The sequence below is a fragment of the Morus notabilis genome, unplaced genomic scaffold (genome assembly GCF_000414095.1).
Source record: "Morus notabilis unplaced genomic scaffold, ASM41409v2 Scaffold456, whole genome shotgun sequence".
Lineage (NCBI taxonomy): Eukaryota > Viridiplantae > Streptophyta > Magnoliopsida > Rosales > Moraceae > Morus > Morus notabilis.
Genome location: NW_010367949.1, coordinates 97,277 through 115,797, shown reverse-complemented (window position 1 = coordinate 115,797; position 18,521 = coordinate 97,277). Strand labels below are relative to the sequence as shown.

General features: G+C 34.7%; 1 protein-coding gene across 1 annotated transcript; it reads right to left on the bottom strand.

Annotated features, from left to right (window-relative positions):
- Positions 1-10,580: 10,580 nt before the first annotated feature.
- Positions 10,581-15,183, bottom strand: LOC21397896 (GATA transcription factor 24). The gene is made up of 10 exons (XM_024175968.1): positions 14,647-15,183; positions 13,947-14,033; positions 13,698-13,831; positions 13,217-13,318; positions 12,955-13,069; positions 12,563-12,622; positions 12,210-12,278; positions 12,055-12,123; positions 11,578-11,694; positions 10,581-10,896 (listed from the first exon to the last, which is right to left on the bottom strand). The coding sequence occupies exons 1-10, from the start codon at positions 14,905-14,907 to the stop codon at positions 10,786-10,788; spliced, it is 1,125 nt and encodes a 374-aa protein (XP_024031736.1). The 5' UTR covers positions 14,908-15,183; the 3' UTR covers positions 10,581-10,785.
- Between the last annotated feature and the right edge of the window lie 3,338 nt (positions 15,184-18,521).

Genomic DNA, 18,521 nt, shown 5'->3' with positions numbered 1-18,521 from the left:
ATAATCATGACGTGAGTAATACATTATAATATATAATAATATTAGAACCATAAAATTATATTAATATAAAATTATATTAATTATTAATATAATAAATATAATTATATCAATACAATATAATATATTATAAAATAATAATTACAATATCATATTATAATTATATTATAATTATAATATTATATTATTAAAATAATTATAATATTATTATAATGTCATATTATATGATAAAATAATAATATTAGAGTTATTAATATAATTATGATATTACTTGTTACAATATTAACTATTATATTATATTACGAGTCTGAATTTTAGATTGAGAAGATTGTAAATTTTAAATTTTATTAGAAATATTATGGGTATTATAAAAGTTTCATTAATTGTACTATGCTGATTCTCGCACAATCTAAACGCTAAAGTTGTCTTTAGGTTGCTTCTGATTTTGGCCGTAGATTCTTGAAATTTTTTTCTAAAAATACTTTTGAGGAGATTTACTAAACACTAAAATTAACTTCTGTTAAAACAGAAGCTGATTTTAAGAGAAAAAAATAATACAAAACTAAGCCAATAAGGGAGTGCTTGTGAACCATTGTTCACACAAGCACAAATAGGGCTGTTCATGGGTTGAGTTGGTGCGGGGTAGGACTTTTTTTTCCCCGCACTAAAGGGTGCGGGTTGCACATATTTGGCCCCAATGATGTTAGAAAAATTTCACAACCCAACAATGTTCGGGTTGGGTTGGGGCGGTGCGGGGTGGGTTGGGTGGTCGGTTTCAACATTCAAGTTCAATATAATATTCAAACTTCATCATTAAATAGAAATAACAACCATCCTTATCAGTCTGGCGAGAGAGCACCGGAGAAAGTGGGCAAGACGGCGGCCGAGAGAACTGAGCAATGAGGAGAGAGTTATGAGGGGGTTCACGGAAGGGGAAGAAGAGAAAAAACTGAAAAGGAAGAGGCAAGAAGAGGGGGTTCACGAGAGGGGAGACCGAGAATGAGATTGTGAACCCTAATGTTAGCGAGCCTAGGGTAGAACTTAAGCAGTTCGGCTTGGGCCGAAAGCTTAGGGGTATGTTGTACGGGTTGGGTTGGGAATTACGGGTTGTTATGGGCCCAACCCGTAATCCGTCCCAAACACTTCAGACCAGAGATATAATGAGCCACAAATCTAAAAATAATACTACGAATTACTTTTTTTAGCTTGGATTAGAACGAGATAGGTTAAATTTACGAGTTATTCGGGTTTATGAACAGCCCTAACCACAAATACACCTTTCATTGTATAATGAATTTGTGTTTCTCGGTTTGTCCTTTTTTTCCTTTTCCTTTTTCCTTTTTCCGTGCGTGGGCTTTTGTGTCTTTTTAATGGGATGGGTTGTTATTGTACGTTTTTGCCCCTAGTTGCTGATGGCTCTATTTGGTTTGAGTTTGGCCTTCTCGGTCATTTTGTTTGCCACAGAGCTCTAGGGCTCATCTCTTTCTTCGGTAACTTTGCTTTGGCCGCCTCTTTCGTTTTCGTCTTTGTCAGAAGCTTTGCCTGCGTTTGTTGCTTCTTGATTCTTCTCATTTCTTATTTGATCTTGGTTTTCTGATGCTTTGGGTGCAGGCTTAATTGATTCGTCTTGACTCTTTCTCTGCTGTTTTGATTAGCGATTTTCCTTGGGATTTTTATGTCGTTTCATACTTTTATTTTTCCCTTTTAAAAATTCGTCTTGGCTCCTTCGCTGCTATTTTGATTAGCGATTTCCGTTGAGATTTTTGTATGGTTTTGTTTTTTTGTTCTTTCTCTTTTAAAGATCACCACTCTTTTTTGTTCCTTTTTCCTTTTTTTGTGCAAAATTTCTGCTGCTTTCGCGTTGTTTTGATTTGTGATTTTGCATGGTCTTTTCTGTGTTCTTCGCGGAGTGAATGTTCTAGGTTCCATGTTTTTTTTTTGTTTTTTTTTAAATAACATGCTTTGTCTTTATTGGTGATTTGGTTTCTATTCTGGTTGATTTGTTGAATTTCTTTGTTGTTTAAAATCTATTGTTATTTTGTATTTTGCAACTTTTTCTTTCTACTGATGATTCTCGAAATTTTAATAATTGCTTTGTTTCTTGCATCAGCTTATTTGTTTGTGCAGAGAGACTTATATGGTTGGATCTTCTCGATGGCTGATTTCTATAGGTGAGTGCCGGATTTTTCTTCTCTCTGAAGATTTTTATGCCAGCTGATTTTGTATCTGAGTTTCGGCTAAATCAATTCCCCTTGCATTTATTGATTCGGTGATCTATAGTGATGATGTGGTACTTAGGATGCTGATTTGTATTCTTGCCTTGATGATCTATATCGTCTTTGTTGCAAAAGCATTAAATGAGTTGGTGATTTTTTCTCCTTTTATTGTCTGAAATGTAGAAAATCTGCACACACAAAAAAATGGTTGTGTTTTTCCTCTTTTTTGATTTTCTTCCTCCTTCTCTGAACTGATTATCCTTTGACTCTTTTTCCCTTTCCTGACTTTAATCCTATACTACTTTTACTAATTTATTTAATTAAGATTTTTTGCTGAATTTTGTCCACTGAGTTTTAAATTACTACGTGTGATATTGTTATTGCTTATTTACTGCAGTGGATATTTGGCCCCCTTTCAGTATATATAATAATTTGATTACAGATTTTTTTCTCCAGCCTTTATGTGCTAATTTTTGAACTACTACCGCTTCTTCTTTCAGTGAAAAACTTAAAAAAAAAAAGTAACTGGAGTTACAACTTTATTCGAGTTCGTGTTCTTTTAAGTTAAATTCGAGTTTAAATTCGAGTTCAAACTCGAGTTTAGGACTAAAACTCGAGTTTAAATTTCTCTTTCAACTCGAGTTCAGAAACTCGAATTCAAATTAATGAACAGTATTTTTTCTATTCTTAAAAATGTTATAATTTTTTCGTTTTAATTCTGATTGAGATGATTTTTTTTCTATGCGTTGACAACGAAAAGACGAATAAAACTCGACCCATATACCCTATTAAAATTTTTCATCAGCATTGAGTTTTTATTAAAATACTATTTAAATACAAATTTAAACTTTGACTCACTCAAACACAAATTCAAAAAGATTCTTATCTCAAATTATAACTCAAATGTACACAACTAAATACAAACTCAAGTTACAAGTTCAACTCAAATTATAACTTAAATTTAACTCAAAAATTATACTGTTAAACTCCAAAAAACTCCAAAAAACAAGTCATGGGATATTGTCATTAGTTATGTACTGTTGAGGTCTGCAAAGTTGCTCTCTTTTGGTGTATATAATAAAATGTTGTTGCTCTGTATTAATTTCGTGTGTAAATTGCCCTTTCTTTTTTTCTTACACTTAACGTCTTTCCTTTTCTGTTCCATCGTTGGTCATTTACTCTTCACCTTTATCTTGGCCTATTTATTCCTCCATTGTTTTGGTTATGTTCCTTTTGGTTGGCTGATATTCCTTATTTAAGGCAGCGTTCACAGTACATCAGCTCAAGTACTATTAATAAACTTTTGTCTATATGTTCTTAATATCTGTTGTTGATGCTTAGTGTAGTGATTTGTTGTAGTGCTATTCTTTTCTGTTGTTTCTTATAGTTTTCAGTCAAATTTTTTCTTATTATCAATAAATGTTAGTAATCTATGATTGTCTTTTTTTTGTGTTTCATTGGCAGATATTGTTGATATATAGAATTGTTGTTTATTTGTTCTATAATGGTATACATATGTATGATTATACTTATTCTTACTTAACATATTTTATCTTTACTTGGTTTTGGTATATAGTAATGATGGTTATAATTGGTTTTTATTTGTTTACTTTCATGTAATTTCCTCAAAAATTGCTATCGATATGTTCTCCATCTACCCGCTGCAATGCGCGGGTAGCCAGCTAGTAAATACTAATTCGGACAAAAAAGATCTCAACCCATTTAATGACTTTACACCGACCACAAATCGAAACCATCAGCTGTCAATCGAAACATTCATAAGGTAATACACGTATTGAGCTCCAATAAAAAAAAATTGAAAAGACACAACTAATTAAGCACATATATGGCTATCTCAAACACACCACTATAGTAAGTGGATAACTATGATCGATAGACCAAAAGTACTAAGGCGTAACATAACACCGCAAAGAAACATGACTTACAGACTAAAAATAAAGACAACACCAAAAGGTTGGGAGACCAACAAAACAAAATAAATGCAAAAAAGCAACAAAACACCAACGGAAAAAATACCTCTATTATTATAATAAAAAACCGACAAAAGAACATAAACACCCTCAAATCACACCTGTTGAATCTCTAATGATAAGCCGACCACCACTAAAAATGAGTGAGGGTGTTGTGACGCAACAAACAAGTCGAAGAAACACTCAAAAAGAGTTGAGCAACAGATGCCTCCAACCGCCACCGACAAGGGAAAGTGCCTCACCACCCCATAGGGACTGAAGCCCCAACAACGCATAGGCACCGGAGCACCCATATGCCCCTAACCCACATTGAGAAACGCAACCATCCCGTCTCCTCTACCATTTCTAACCGCCAAATCGCATACAAGCCCCCTCCAAGGGAACACCATGTTGATGAGACTAAGCCACAATACGCTTAGATTCTCCAGTGCTTGGATTCGCCCAACAGCAGCAACCAAACACACGCCAGAACCCCCCATCCCACCAAACCCCCCTACCCCTTAAACACTTATAACTCCCTCTCAGACCATGACGTTATTAAATCCTCACCGGAGAGATCTAAGCCACAACATACAGACACCCTTCCATGGACTTGGGAGTTCAAAGCCTCGCCCAAAGACAGCGCCGGACTCTGGCCCTTTGAGGCCTATTACTGCAGAGGCATAAAGAAGACTAAGAGAGGAAAAGAAGAAACCCTAGCGAGACATGCCAAATTTTGATGAGAACTAAAATAGTAATAATTAAAATATTAAGAAGTACTAAAAAGAAAGTACGAGAAAAATGAGACATAAGAATCCCTTTCTATTTTTTCTTTTACTTGTAAGGGGTGAAAAATATGTGTTCATATATAATATTTATTTATGGAGTAAGAATTATAACTAAACGTAATGGAGAAAGTAAATTATATAGTTAGACATAATATTAAAAGTGGAGTTATGCAGAAATGAAAAGATCTAAATGCGAGGTTATAATTAGCAATAAAATCATATGCTTGTGGACTATAGAATACCAAGTCGTAACATCCCTGCACGATTGAATCACAGCACTCTCCATGAATGTCAACCATGCAAGAACATGACCCGTTATTCATGTCAATAATCTTGTACACCAGTTTTTCAAATGTTATTGTAGAAAATGCCTTCGTAAACATTCTTGTACACAAGTTTCCCAAACTGGAATAATATTAAAATCAAATAGAATACAAATATGAAAAAAAAAAAAAAAATTACGATGATCTTTCTCACACTAATGCAAAACTATGAAAAAGGACACAAAAAGGTTTTGTTTTTAATTTTGTTTTGATATCGACATTTCATTAAATAATGTTGAGGGTAGTCCTTAAATAAAAGGACGTTTGGTTCATGGATTTAAAATTATTTTTGGTGTATGTGTGTTTTTTATGAGAAAATATTATAACGAGTCACGAACTATGATTCGAATCATGAGACGAATCTTCGTACCAAACACCCTCTAAGAAACAGGAGATAGGGTACCCGGGACTACTGTATCACATATCACTCGTACAAAAGCTAAGAAATTTCATAGTATTGGACTAATAACCATATGTGAACCGACTATAACTAATCAAAATGAGATGAATATTTGATTTAGAGAGTTTAGTAAGTATAACTCAATAGATCAAATTTTATCTTTCTTTTCCTGTACAAATACTATTTTCCTGTAATGATGTGTATCAGGAGCAGCTTTATGATGTTACGTTATCGAACAAAAAGCTTCTAATATTAAGCACTATTGACGCCCTCAAGCATTTTTTCTTTTTTTTTGGCACGTAGAGAAAGGAACCAGAGATAAGGAATCCGATGGCTTTCTGTATTAGTTTGTTTATGGTTTGGTTCCTATAGCTGAGAGGTAGATTTTGTTATTTAACTCGTAGCTGGGAATCTTTCGTAGAACGGGAAATGGGTCCATATCTAGTTGACAATTTGGCAACGCCGAGCATCAAACTTTTGCTCTTTTGGAATTCTGTGGCAAAGTAGGATTTTGTTAAGTTTTAAGTTTTCTATAGTATTTTGGGTATTTCTTTTCTCAAATTTAAATTATGAACTTGAGTTTAGTATGTGAGAGAAAATACTATAACAAAAAAATTAAATTTAAATTTTTATGAGAAAAAATACTGTAACAAAAAGTTTGAGTTAGATAAAAGAACATGTACTTTATATTTAAAATCTAGAATCAACAATTTGTTACTTTAAATCAATGTAACAATAATAGCTCTATTATGTCTACTCAAAACTGAAAAAAAATGAACAATTATGTTAAGATTGTTGGGTTCCGCCCCATTTGTGGGCTGGAACAAATAATGAGCTATAAGCCCAAATGCCAATAATGAAAGAAAAGAAAAAAAATAAATAAAAAAAAGCAAGAAGCTTGCTTTGCAACCTTAACTCACGTGCAGCATTAACAAAAGAAATGAGGGCTGCCGTGAGTAGTAATTAGTGAACCAGAGAAAGAGAAGAGAAGAAAAGAAGAGAGAAAAAGAGAAAAGGGGATATGATTTTGGTGCTTGTGCAAGATGATTGGGTGGCGAAACGTTGTCGGTTTCAGCTCAAATTTAACGCGGAGAATCCTTGCGCCGCGAGCTCTTCTCATTACCGGACTTGATTTCTCATTTAGCCTCTTTTTAGTACTCCTACAATTGTCAGAAATGGTGATTGATGATGGTAACAAGGGTGAAAATTCTAGTTTCTCTGTCAAAATTCCTATCAATTTGGATCCAATTTATCCACCGTAGAAAATATTGATCAAGGGGGAGATGTCCAAGAAAATGGTGGTAATAATGTTAATGATGAAGCCCCTCTATTTGATGATGTAGAGCTAGCTGAACAAGCACCGCCAGCACCACAAGTTGAGAAGATCTACAAGAGAGCACCATCCTCCTAGTCAATATACTACTAATGAGTATGTGATGCTCACTGATAGAGGAGAGCCAGAAACTTACCAAGAAGCTGTTTCACATGAGCATAAGCAATAGTGGTTTAAACCCATGCAAGAAGAGATGAGATCCTTATGACTTTGTGAAATTACCTAAAGGTAAGAAAGCGCTAAAAAATAAGTGGGTTTACAAGTTGAAAACTAAAAACAATAGCTCACAACTAAGGTACAAGGCAAGGTTAGTTCTAAAAGGGTTCGGTCAGAAGAAAAGTGTTGATGTTGAAGAAATATTTTCTCCTGTTGTGAAGATGTCATCCATCAGAGTTGTTCTTGGTCTAGCTGCCTGCTTGAATTTAGAGGTAGAGCAACTTGATGTGAAAACTGCGTTCCTTCACGGTGACTTAGAAGAGGAGATTTATATGGAGCAACTAGAAGGGGTCAAAGTCAAGGGAAAAGAGCATCTTGTGTACAAGTTGAGAAAGAGCTTGTATAGGCTCAAACAAGCACCGAGACAGTGGTACAAAAAGTTTTGACTCTTTCATGATGAGTCATGGGTACACTAGAAAGAAACACTCTAATGAGGATTTCATCATCCTTCTGCTATATGTTGATGATATGTTGATGATATGTTGATCGCTGGTTATGATGCTAGTAAGATTGAGAAGTTAAAGAGAGAGTTGAGCAAGTCATTTGCCATGAAAGACTTGAGATCGACGAAACAAATACTTGGTATGAAGATCTCCTGTGATAAGAAGAATAGGAAGCTATGGTTATCTCAAGAAAGCTACATTGAGAAGGTTCTTGAAAGATTCAAGATGAGTAAAGCCAAAGTTGTTTGTTCTCCACTTGTTTGGCACTTCAAGCTTACAGTTAAGTAATGTCCTACAAGTGAGAAAGAAAAAGAAGAAATGAGCAAAGTTCCATATGTGTCTGCAATTGGCAGTTTGATGTATGCTATGGTCTGTACAAGACCAGATATTGCTAATGTAGTTGGAGTTGTTAGCTGATTTCTCTCTAATCCTGGAAAAGAACATTGAGCAGCAGTAAAATGGATATTGAGATATCTGAGAGGTACTTTCAGGATGTGTTTATGCTTCGACAGTGGTGAGCCCATTCTAGATGGGTACACAGATTCAGACATGGCAGGTGATATTGATTCCAGGAAGTCTATTTCGAGATTCCTGATGACTTTTGCAGGGGGAGCAGTCTCTTGGCAATCCAAGTTGTAAAAGTGTGTCGCTCTATCAACCACAGAAGTTGAGTACATTACAATTACTGAAGGTTACAAGAAAGCTTTGTGGATGAAGAGATTTCTTGAAGAACTACGCATGCAACGAGAGAAGTGCATTGTCTACAGCGATAGTCAGAGCGCCATCTACCTCTTCAACATGTCATTCGAGGTCTAAGCATATTGATGTCAGATATCATTGGATTCGTGATGTGCTTGAAGCGAAGCAATTATACTTAGAGAAAATCCACACCATTAAGAATGTATCAGATATGTTAACGAAGACTTTTCCTAAGGAGAAACTTGAAGCTTGTATAGGTAGAGAGCGGGCTTAGTTGAGCCCATTAAATGATGCGGAGGGGGAGTTTGTTGGGTTCCGCCCCATGCTGGAACATATAATGGGCTTTAAGCCCAAATGCCAATAATGAAAGAAAAGTATTTAAGAAATAAATGAGAAGCTTGCTTTGCAAGCTTAACTCACATGCAGCATTAACAAAAGAAATGAGGGCTGGCGTAAGTAGTAATTAGCGAACCAGAGAAAAGAAAAGGAGAGTGAAAGAGAAAATGTGGTAGGGTTTTGGTGCTTGTGTGAGACTATCGGGTGGCGAAACGTTGTCGATTTCGGCTCAAATTTGACGTGGAGAATTCTTGTGGCGAGCTCTTCTCATCTACCGGACTTGATTTCTCATTTAGCATCTTTTTTGTACTCTATTGAGTACTCATATTTTGGTAAGACCTAAACCTTTCTTTGGTGCTTTTGTTGTTATCCATCTTTGATGATGATGTCTATGTTGTTGGCAAGCCAAGAATAGTGTTTCTTGATGATATTATTGTTGTGAGCTTCTAGTTTGTATCTAAAGAGAAACTTTGTAATCCCATTGTTGATACAATGAAAGTTTTAAGTGGCCTACGGTCCCGTGATTTTTACTCTCAATTTAATGAGTTTTTTTACTCTAAAAATTGGTCTCTTATTTGTGCTTGGTTGATTTAATTAGTTGTGTTTTTAGTTGATTGACTTTGTTGTGATTTTGCTTGAGATCCTATTTTAGCATACAAAGAGAAAAAGTTTTATTCCGTAATTATTAGTAATAGTTTTCTCAACAAAAATAAGAGTGTGAAGACAGAAACTGGGAATGTAACGATACATGTCAAGCTCAAGCCTTAAGGTAGACTCCACCGTTGAGTCACTGTTATGGTTGTTTGGCCCGTACCTCTACAGTTATGAAGCGTAATTTTCATTCATCCATATGGGATAGTATCATAGCGGATGAAAAGCATGTTTGTAGAGAAAGCCTAATTTAAGGAGAAATTTTATCCGATTAAATTTTTGTACGTTTACCACTTGCACATTTAAATTTTTACAAGTTGCAAATAATTGACATTAACATTTGTATTGAAGATGGTCTTACCCTTAAAAGAGCACGTGTTAATTTTCTTCCCTATAGAACGGTCCAAATCCACAAATCCACCGATCATCTGACAATCTATTAGGATTAGAGGTGGAATAAAAAAGAACCTTGCTCATGAGACTACAGGTGGAATAAAAAAAAAAAAAAAAACGTTACTCATGCTTTCGTGGTTAACATTAAAAAAGTTTATAAAATACATCAACCCAAACCGTCGATTAACATCAAAAAAGTTATAAATTACATCAACCCAAACCGTGTCTGACAAGCCGATTAACGTGTTGTTTTAAACGGTTAAATCTTTCATCAAATTATGTCATTTTGTGTACTTTTATGTTAATGTGATTCTTACCGATTTAAAGTTGCACATTGGAAAGCTCCAAAGAGTAACTGGGTTTTTCAGGACAAACAAAGTAATAGAGAGTTTAGGTGGATAAGATTCCACATGCTTGAATGTTTGTCGTTACTGGTCGAAAGATTTTATGACAAGTTCTGGAGTAAAGAGTTTCATAATTTCTACTTGAAACCTTAATGGGCTTTTGTATCATATTCCCAAAGCATGTGAATCAAGAAATAGGCTAACTCAGCTTCCTACGTCTCCTGATGGGCTACAAGCAGCTCCTTCTCCTTTTTTAGGAACCCATTCTCAATTGAACAGCCCCACAATAGGATAATCATAAAAACATAAAATTTGCTCAACATTCTGATGAGGAGATTTCCCTAATGAAAATTACATATCTTACCATACTTTTCGGTGTCAAAAATACAATTGACATTAGCATTTGCATTCGAGATGATTTTATAGATATTCCTCAAAACGAACCAACCAAATATATTAACGTCTCCAACGACCAAAAAAATAAAATAAGTAGAGGACAATAAAGGCATAAAACAGAACCTTAATCACATTATTAGATAGTTATGTCTAGCTACTCCGATACACATGAACGTCCTGTGTCTATAAGCATAAACCAAATCTGATAAATCCATTGTTAGTAAGAAAGTAATCAGCACTGCACCTTCAGAAAAAAGGTTATATCAGGAAAATCATATGGTTAGTCTCCTATATTTGACGTCAGACTACTAAATACCGATATCTGGTCATCAAAGTTTTCGGGAATGTCAAATTCTGTCCCTGAAGCATTGGCAAATTCATCCAGAGTTTCCTGCAAGTCGCAATATTTGGAAACATATAGCATGAGTAAATCACTACAAGAAGAATATTCGTCCTGAATTTTGTTCAAAAGTCGACAGGGATGCCAAGTTTCTATAGGAGAATACTTATTTATAATTTTAATGATTATTTGTTCATATAATCTCTTTCCTTCACTTTCCGAAGCGCTAGTATGCTCAGACGTGTGATGCATATACACATTTACGGTAAGTCTATATTATTTTGATTCTTGAATATAGATTATGAACATGCGTGAATAAAAGAGGATAAAGCTCTTCATAAATAAGAGGTGGCACATTTTATTCAAGGCAAAAACCTTTTTTCCTCAGAATATCTACTTCAAGGAGATCATATACAAAGAAGGAAACAGAAAAAAAGACCATTAAGATTACTAAAATAGATTACTACACCTACTCAGACATGAAGTATGAAAAACATGCTTGCTTAGTCTTAACTACAGACACACATGAGATGGGATATGCAACATTCCAAACTTCAATCTTGAGAATCAAAAAGGCACTACAAGCAAACACGGAAGATTCAGATATACAAAAGGAAAATTTAAAAAAAAAAAAAAAAAAAAAAAAAAAAAAAAAAAAACCTCACTGGAACAGCAAACAGAATTCTGAGCCAACCATGTCAATATAATTAATCTATTAGCCAAAAGGATTACCTGTTCATCAAGCTCAACTGATGAATTCTCAACTTGAATTGACATATGATCAGTTATTATGTCAGTGGTTCCCTGCATTTCCTGAATATCCTGGATATCCTGCATATCTGGCATGTCCTGCACAACGTGGGACTACACGTGATAATAAACTCCAAACACAAGAAAATAGCTGTTGTAGCATAATCTAGGATTCAATTTTTTTTGGCTGAATTGCAATCATAAATGATTATCAGAATCCATACAAGCACTTGGGACAAAAGAAACTCGGCAAAAGTTGCCATGTTAAATGCCCCTTTTCATGTATTGCTCAACCATCTTTCTTCCTTGTCTATAAATTGTTTTAACCAAGTACTCAAATAACGCAAATGAAAACGCTGAAATTCTTAGCACACTGCAAGTGGGCAGTAGGTATTAAATATATTTAAATTGAAATCAACAAGATAAATTCACAATTTTCCACTCTACAAAATGTAATACCTGATCACTCAGCCTCATGGAAGGATTATCAGAGTCCAATGAACCAGGTTTGGTCTCTTCTGGGCTCCCCTGATAAATACAAAATCACAGTCAAAGCATGGATGCCATAATGCAGCATTCCTCATTTCCATTCTGAATATTCTAATGAATCAAACCTGCTCATCCTGGCCGTGATAGCAATTTTCTGGATCCATATTTGAAGGCTTAATATCAGCTGAAATTTCCTAAAAGACCACATTAGCACAATCAGTCATAACCTCCCAAACTGGTTTTTCTAGCAGACAGAATATCAAATCATGATGGCAACAAAGATAACGCTACATCAAGATCAGACTTATGTGAACTATCAACTTCAGTAACCGTTTCAGTACAATAATATTTGAAGTATGCTATCTGAAAATAGTACGTTCAAACTTGGAGGAACAAATACTATCATTAAGTAAAATTTCCCTACAAGGATTAGTAGCAGTAAGAGCATGCAAAGTTCCAGCACGACCAAATTACATACCGCTTCATTTTTATCGTAAGTGATAGACCTTCCTGCTTTTGTAAGATCCCTCAGAGTTCCCTTCAGGTCCAAAGTGATGATGAGAAAAGAGTAAGTAACCACAAAGCACAAACAATGGTATAAATATAAATATAACCCGTACTAGTCTACTCATGGTGATTGGAGGAAAAAGTGATCAAGGTTTACTGTTGTTGTTGTTTTTTTTTTTTTTTTAATTACTGCCACTAGATTGAAGATTTGGCAAGTTGGAACAGCAACTTCGATGTACCAAGGAATTAGGTACCGTCAAAAGTAAACTTGAATATCCGTGCAGAATATGGTTTCAAACACTCGGCACAACAAGATTTTTTCTTTCTTATTTTTTTCAAACGAAAATCTGTCCAAATACCTACCTTGTTTGCCCACATGAGTCCACAAGCATTACATAAAGATCTTGGACCGCCCGGCCCCCGCCGCATTGCTGGGGTACACTTTTCACTAATCCCGCAATGTTGGCATCTACGTACTCTTTAAATTATACCAGAAAAAAAGAATAAAGATCACATCAGCACCAACAAGGTGACAGCACCAGAACAAGCTCGCCAAATCTTAGAGAAGGGACGCAAATTTGCACAGCTAAAAATTCAAACAATCAAAAGTCATACTCTAACTCACATAGATTCCGCACAAGGAGTGCCATCACTTGAATCCCAGTTTCCAGCATCAATTTTCCTAGAGTCTTTTGATGATGCAAACTGTCCATTCTTGCGATGCATCCTAGAAAATGGACAAGATAACACAAAAATAAATCAATATCAAGCTACAGAATGTTTACGCAAAATGTTGGAGAAGTCAAAAAATGTTAATTGTTTACAAAATATATAAGAAAGCAAAAGGTCCTTTTGTCCTTTAAGGGGGAAGAAATGATAGCTAGCATACTGCAAGAGGAGGAGGAAAATGAATCTTTCCAAGGTTCATTGTCTATCCTATCCTCATAATTATTACAGTGTTAGCCCACAGGTGCAGTGTTTGATCACATGTCGATTCATTTTATACCAACATTGTGAATTTCAATAAGCAGCAACATTGTGAATTTCTGATGTACAAAAGATCGGGACGCATAAGAGAGAAGTACCAATACACCTTGTAACCCTACCTCTGAGCAACCTCTTTTCTGCAGTTGTATCGAATTTTCTTGTCATAGCATCTCTCCTTTCGTTTCTCTCGGAACCTAACAAGGGATGCAAATCTTCTTGAAAGTTTCGAACTCCATGGCGGGTCATCTACACCCTTTATTTAAAGTTGACAAAAACTTTAGTTAATAGAAACCATCAACCACCCCCAAAAAAAATGTAAATAAATATAGAAATAAGAAACAAAGAGGGTGGCAATTTATCAAGCTTACCCTGTTGTTCTGTTTTGGCAGAAACTCAGAGCTAGGAACAGAGCTGGGTACATCACACCCTCCCAATAGTAATAGCACTGCTTGCACCTGCAGTGGATTTTCCATTTTAACTCTTATTGGCAAAACACCTTAGCGTTATGCAAATGTACCACGAAAATTAAATATCATTTTGAGTCGCAAATTGTGAAAATAGAATCCACCAAAATGCCTAATAACAACATTGGCTAACAATGGCAATAATTTTGGCTTTTCTATCTAATTCTTGGTTGTGCTTTCTTTTGATTTTTTTTTTTCTGTTTCTTATGAAAGACGGAAAAAAAAAATCAAATAAAAGTAAATAAACATAAACCCCTCAATGCTAATCATTTATGTAGTCCATATATAATTGTTATCTTCCTCGGCCCTCCAATACCAAAGATAGATTAAATTAACTACAAAATCAAATTAATATAGCAAAATGAATAATAATAAAAAGGAATAACAGAAACTTTCAGAGAAAACCCCATATTACATTTCAAGGGTACGTTTGCTCAAACTCCTATCAGACAGTATTCGAGAACCGAAAACAAAAGACAATAAATAAATAAATAAAAAATAATGCTCAACAAAGGAGAAAGAAACTAGTAGATAAATAGATAAATGGCTAAAAGCTCTCAAAAGTCAAGTCACCCTATCACAACGAAAGCCAAGCCTGACTGACCTTCTCCGGCGTAACCGCCGGGAAAACGTAGACCTCGCCTTCGAAAGCAATGGTGAGCTCACTCGTCCGAGACGGCAAACCCGAATTAGGACTCGCCACCATTGCAGAGCTCCTCCGAGTCGCCTCCTCCTCAACTCCTCCTCCATTCACAGCCTCGTCGCGGCCTCCGTCGACACCGACACAGTCATCGCCCTCGAGCTGCGCCGGAATATGCGCGCCGTAGGGCATCGTTTGCAGCGGCTGCGGACTGATCATCTCCATTCCTCACGCATCACACTTTCTCAGTTCCTCGAACTTCCTCAGAAAAATTTTCTCGCTTCCCAAACACAACCAGGAAAAAAAAAAACAATAAAGTCTTCCTTTCTCCCTTTCAAGTTTCAACGACTCCAAATTGACTAAAATTTTCAAGCACTAACCCTAACTTTTCCTCTGTATATTATTATATACACTAGGTATATCTACAGGCGTATAAATTATGACGCGAAAAATCGAAAATATTAGAAAGTTTTGGTGTTTTTTCCTTTTCTGTTTCCCAGAAATAACTCCATTGCGCTTTACAAGGAAGAAACTGAGAAAGCATATAAATCTTTTTATTTATTTATTTATTTTTTTGCTTTTCATATAAATCTATTTTTATATCTGTATTGTTTTTTATTTATAAGTATAATAAGTTGCATATATATATTACTTACTTTTATTTTTTGTTTTTTATTTTCTCTTTTCGGGCGTTACGGAGAGAGAGTGAGAAGAGAAGATCAGAGCCGTTTACTTGTGGATGAGATTCGAGATGGATCACGTGCAAGGGACGCCGTGTGTCAGGTGAGGGGACACGAGGGTAGCATGGAAATCTCTCATCACCGTTCGATATAAGATCCAACGGCCAATTTGATTATAATCTCAGAAAAATGTTGAACACTTTTTTTTGGGAATAGATATATTTTATTTTTTTCAGTACAAATGCATTTTTATTTATAGCAAAAAAGAAGAAAAAAAATATATTTATGCTGATTATAATAACATGAACTTGTTTGGTTGGAAGGAAAATAGAAGGAAAGCATTTCCTGTTGAAATCCAGTTCGTTTTTCAGCTTTTAATTCTTAAGGTATAGTTTGTTTGGATTAAAATAATGTGCAATAGCTGGTCTAATGACATGTTTTTCCAAGTTCATGTTATTTTTAAATATATTTTAGGGCTTTACATAATTGCTTTCATAATTTAAAACAAATTTCATAAATATACCTACAAATATTAAATAAATACAATGACTTGACTAGCTGTTTAGGGCATCTATATTTCCGTACTCTTAGCAGCATTTTTTTAGTCAAAAATTAAAAAAAAAGCAACTCGAGTTACAACTTTATTTAAGTTCATGTTCTTTTAAGTTTGAACTCGAGTTTCAACTTGAGTTTGAGATTAAAACTCAAGTTCAAGTTTTCCCTTCAACTCGAGTTCAGAAATTCAAACTTAAATTAATGAACAATATTTTTTCTATTCTTAAAAATACTATAACTTTTTCGTTTAATTTTGATTGAGATGATTTTTTTTTATGCGTTGACAACGAAATGACGAACAAAACCTCACCCATATACCCTATTAAAATTTTCCATCAGCATTGAGTTTTTATTAAAATACTATCTAAATACAAATTCAAGTTTTGACTCACTCAAACACAAACTCAAAAAGATTCTTATCTCAAACCATAACTCAAATGTACACAACCAAATACAAACTCAAGTTACAACTTCAACTCAACTCAAAATCTACACTCAAATTACCTAACTCAAAAACAACAAAAGAAAAGCCCTTTAGTCTTTCAATAAGATTGGGCTCGTTTAGCAGTGTTTTTAAAATATTTTTATTTTTAGTATGAAAATTGAAATGAATGTTTAAAAAAAAGGTGTTGAAATTGTTTCTGATATTGTGTTTGGTTAATTTTTTTAGAGATTATTTTAGATTTAAAAAAAGTAAATTTGTATTTGACTATATTTTACGTAACATGTATTGAGTTATAGCTTAAAAACTGAAAATGAAAATAGGAAAACAACTTTCAACCATTTTTTATTTTTTAAACAAAAATGATCTTCACTGTTCTTTCATTCTCATTTTCAAATTATTTGCTAACCAAACGTTGTTTAAAGACCCTGATCATTTATCTACGCATAAACATTTTTAAAAACAATATGAAAACAAATTTAAGCATGTACATCATGTTATTTGGTTTACATTAAACCATTAGTGGGTCTTTTGTGTGAGCTAACTAGTTACTAACCATGCAAACAATTGTGACAAGTTCTCTTATTCTAACGACTTGCACCTCCAATTGGTATAATATTATTCACTTTGAACCCTAGTTCACACAATTTTGCTTTTAGACTTCACCTTAAAAGACCTCATATTATTGGGAGGTGACATCATTTCTTATAAACCATCACATGTAACTAACCATCCTCAGGCGATATGGAACTGTATAACTTACCGTGTCTTGGCCTTTTTGCCTAAAGGGATTGATGATTGTTATAGTCACTCCTCTTATAGGAGCCCAATATCCTCGTTGGTTACACTTCCGATTGGCTACAATCTATGATACTATCTGTAACTGTTGAAAAATAATGGCATCGAGTGCGCAGCAGAATTTTAAAAAATTTAAATCAAAGTCAAAGCCAATCAAGAACATGTTCATGATATTATATAACATAAATACTAAATATCTAAATCATACCTTTTGATATTAGGAAACTGCACGTCTGACAGATCAAAGCGTTCCAAACAGCAACCGGAAGAGCCTCAACCAACTGGTCTTCTTTGCTATTCTTGTTTCCACGATCGGAGAGTGGGTGGGCACACGTCGTTCAATCTCCTCTTGGTATTCTTGATCTCCTTCTAATCACAAGAGAGCCAAAGAAAAAATTGTTCTTGAGAATTAAACAATTTTTCCTCTCAGGAATCTTTTGTCAATAGCCTCCAAAAAGTCTCTCAAGTGATCTAATGAGTAATGTGACTTAATAGGCTATTTATAGTGTTTAGGAAGTCATACTTCCGTAATAATTAGGTTTCCCAAAGTCTTAATCGCATCCAGAGTCAATTTTGCCACGTCAGCATGCATTTTACGTTACAACCGGTCGACTAGTGACAGAGACGTTATAACTCACCGATCGACCTGTCTTCACTAACCGGTCGACCGGTCTGCACTGACGAAACTTGTTTTCCTAGTTTTTCAACATGAGAAACTTGTATAGAGCCCCAATTTTGATTCAAGCAACCCAATAGAGAAGTTGCCTGATCAAAATAGTCATATAATAGTCTTCCCATATTAAAAACTCTTAAAACAATAATTCAACCAACTTATCTAGAATTAATTTATCAATTAACTCACCCAATAAATCACTCATGAATTAATCAATCTCATATTAACTTTGAACCTCTTTTACGGAAATAACACAAGTTACTAATATGTAGGAAATATGTCGTATCGTTACAGGAAATTATGTGAGCTAGCAAAGGGACCCGATGGACATATATAAATCAAGCTCCTATAATCACAACGCTACTTGTAAACCAACAAGTCTGTCTCATGATTATAAAACTCTAGCGCTATTCCACTAGAAGCCTAGACCTGTACTCTCGATTTATATAGCGTATTTACAAAGCTCTGATTAGCTCTAGTCTATGACTCAATATATTAGTGTATCATCCCCATAGGATATCCATAATCGACTTGAGGTCAAGTTTCGTTTTACCTTTCCGATTACATTTATCTTATGTTCCATTATCAAACCATCAGAAAAACATTATTCGTACCATTACAAACAATAAACCATTAGATAACACAGAGTAGTCTAATGGCCAAGCGCTCGTATTTTCCAATCCACTGATAA

Coding starts and splice junctions, on each gene's coding strand:
- LOC21397896 (XM_024175968.1), bottom strand. CDS start 14,907: ATGGAGATGATCAGTCCGCAGCCGCTGCAAACGATGCCCTACGGCGCG. Junction 12,124..12,209: donor ATCACGGCCAGGATGAGCAG/GTTTGATTCATT, acceptor TGTATTTATCAG/GGGAGCCCAGAAGAGACCAA. Junction 10,897..11,577: donor CAGTTGAGCTTGATGAACAG/GTAATCCTTTTG, acceptor TGCGACTTGCAG/GAAACTCTGGATGAATTTGC.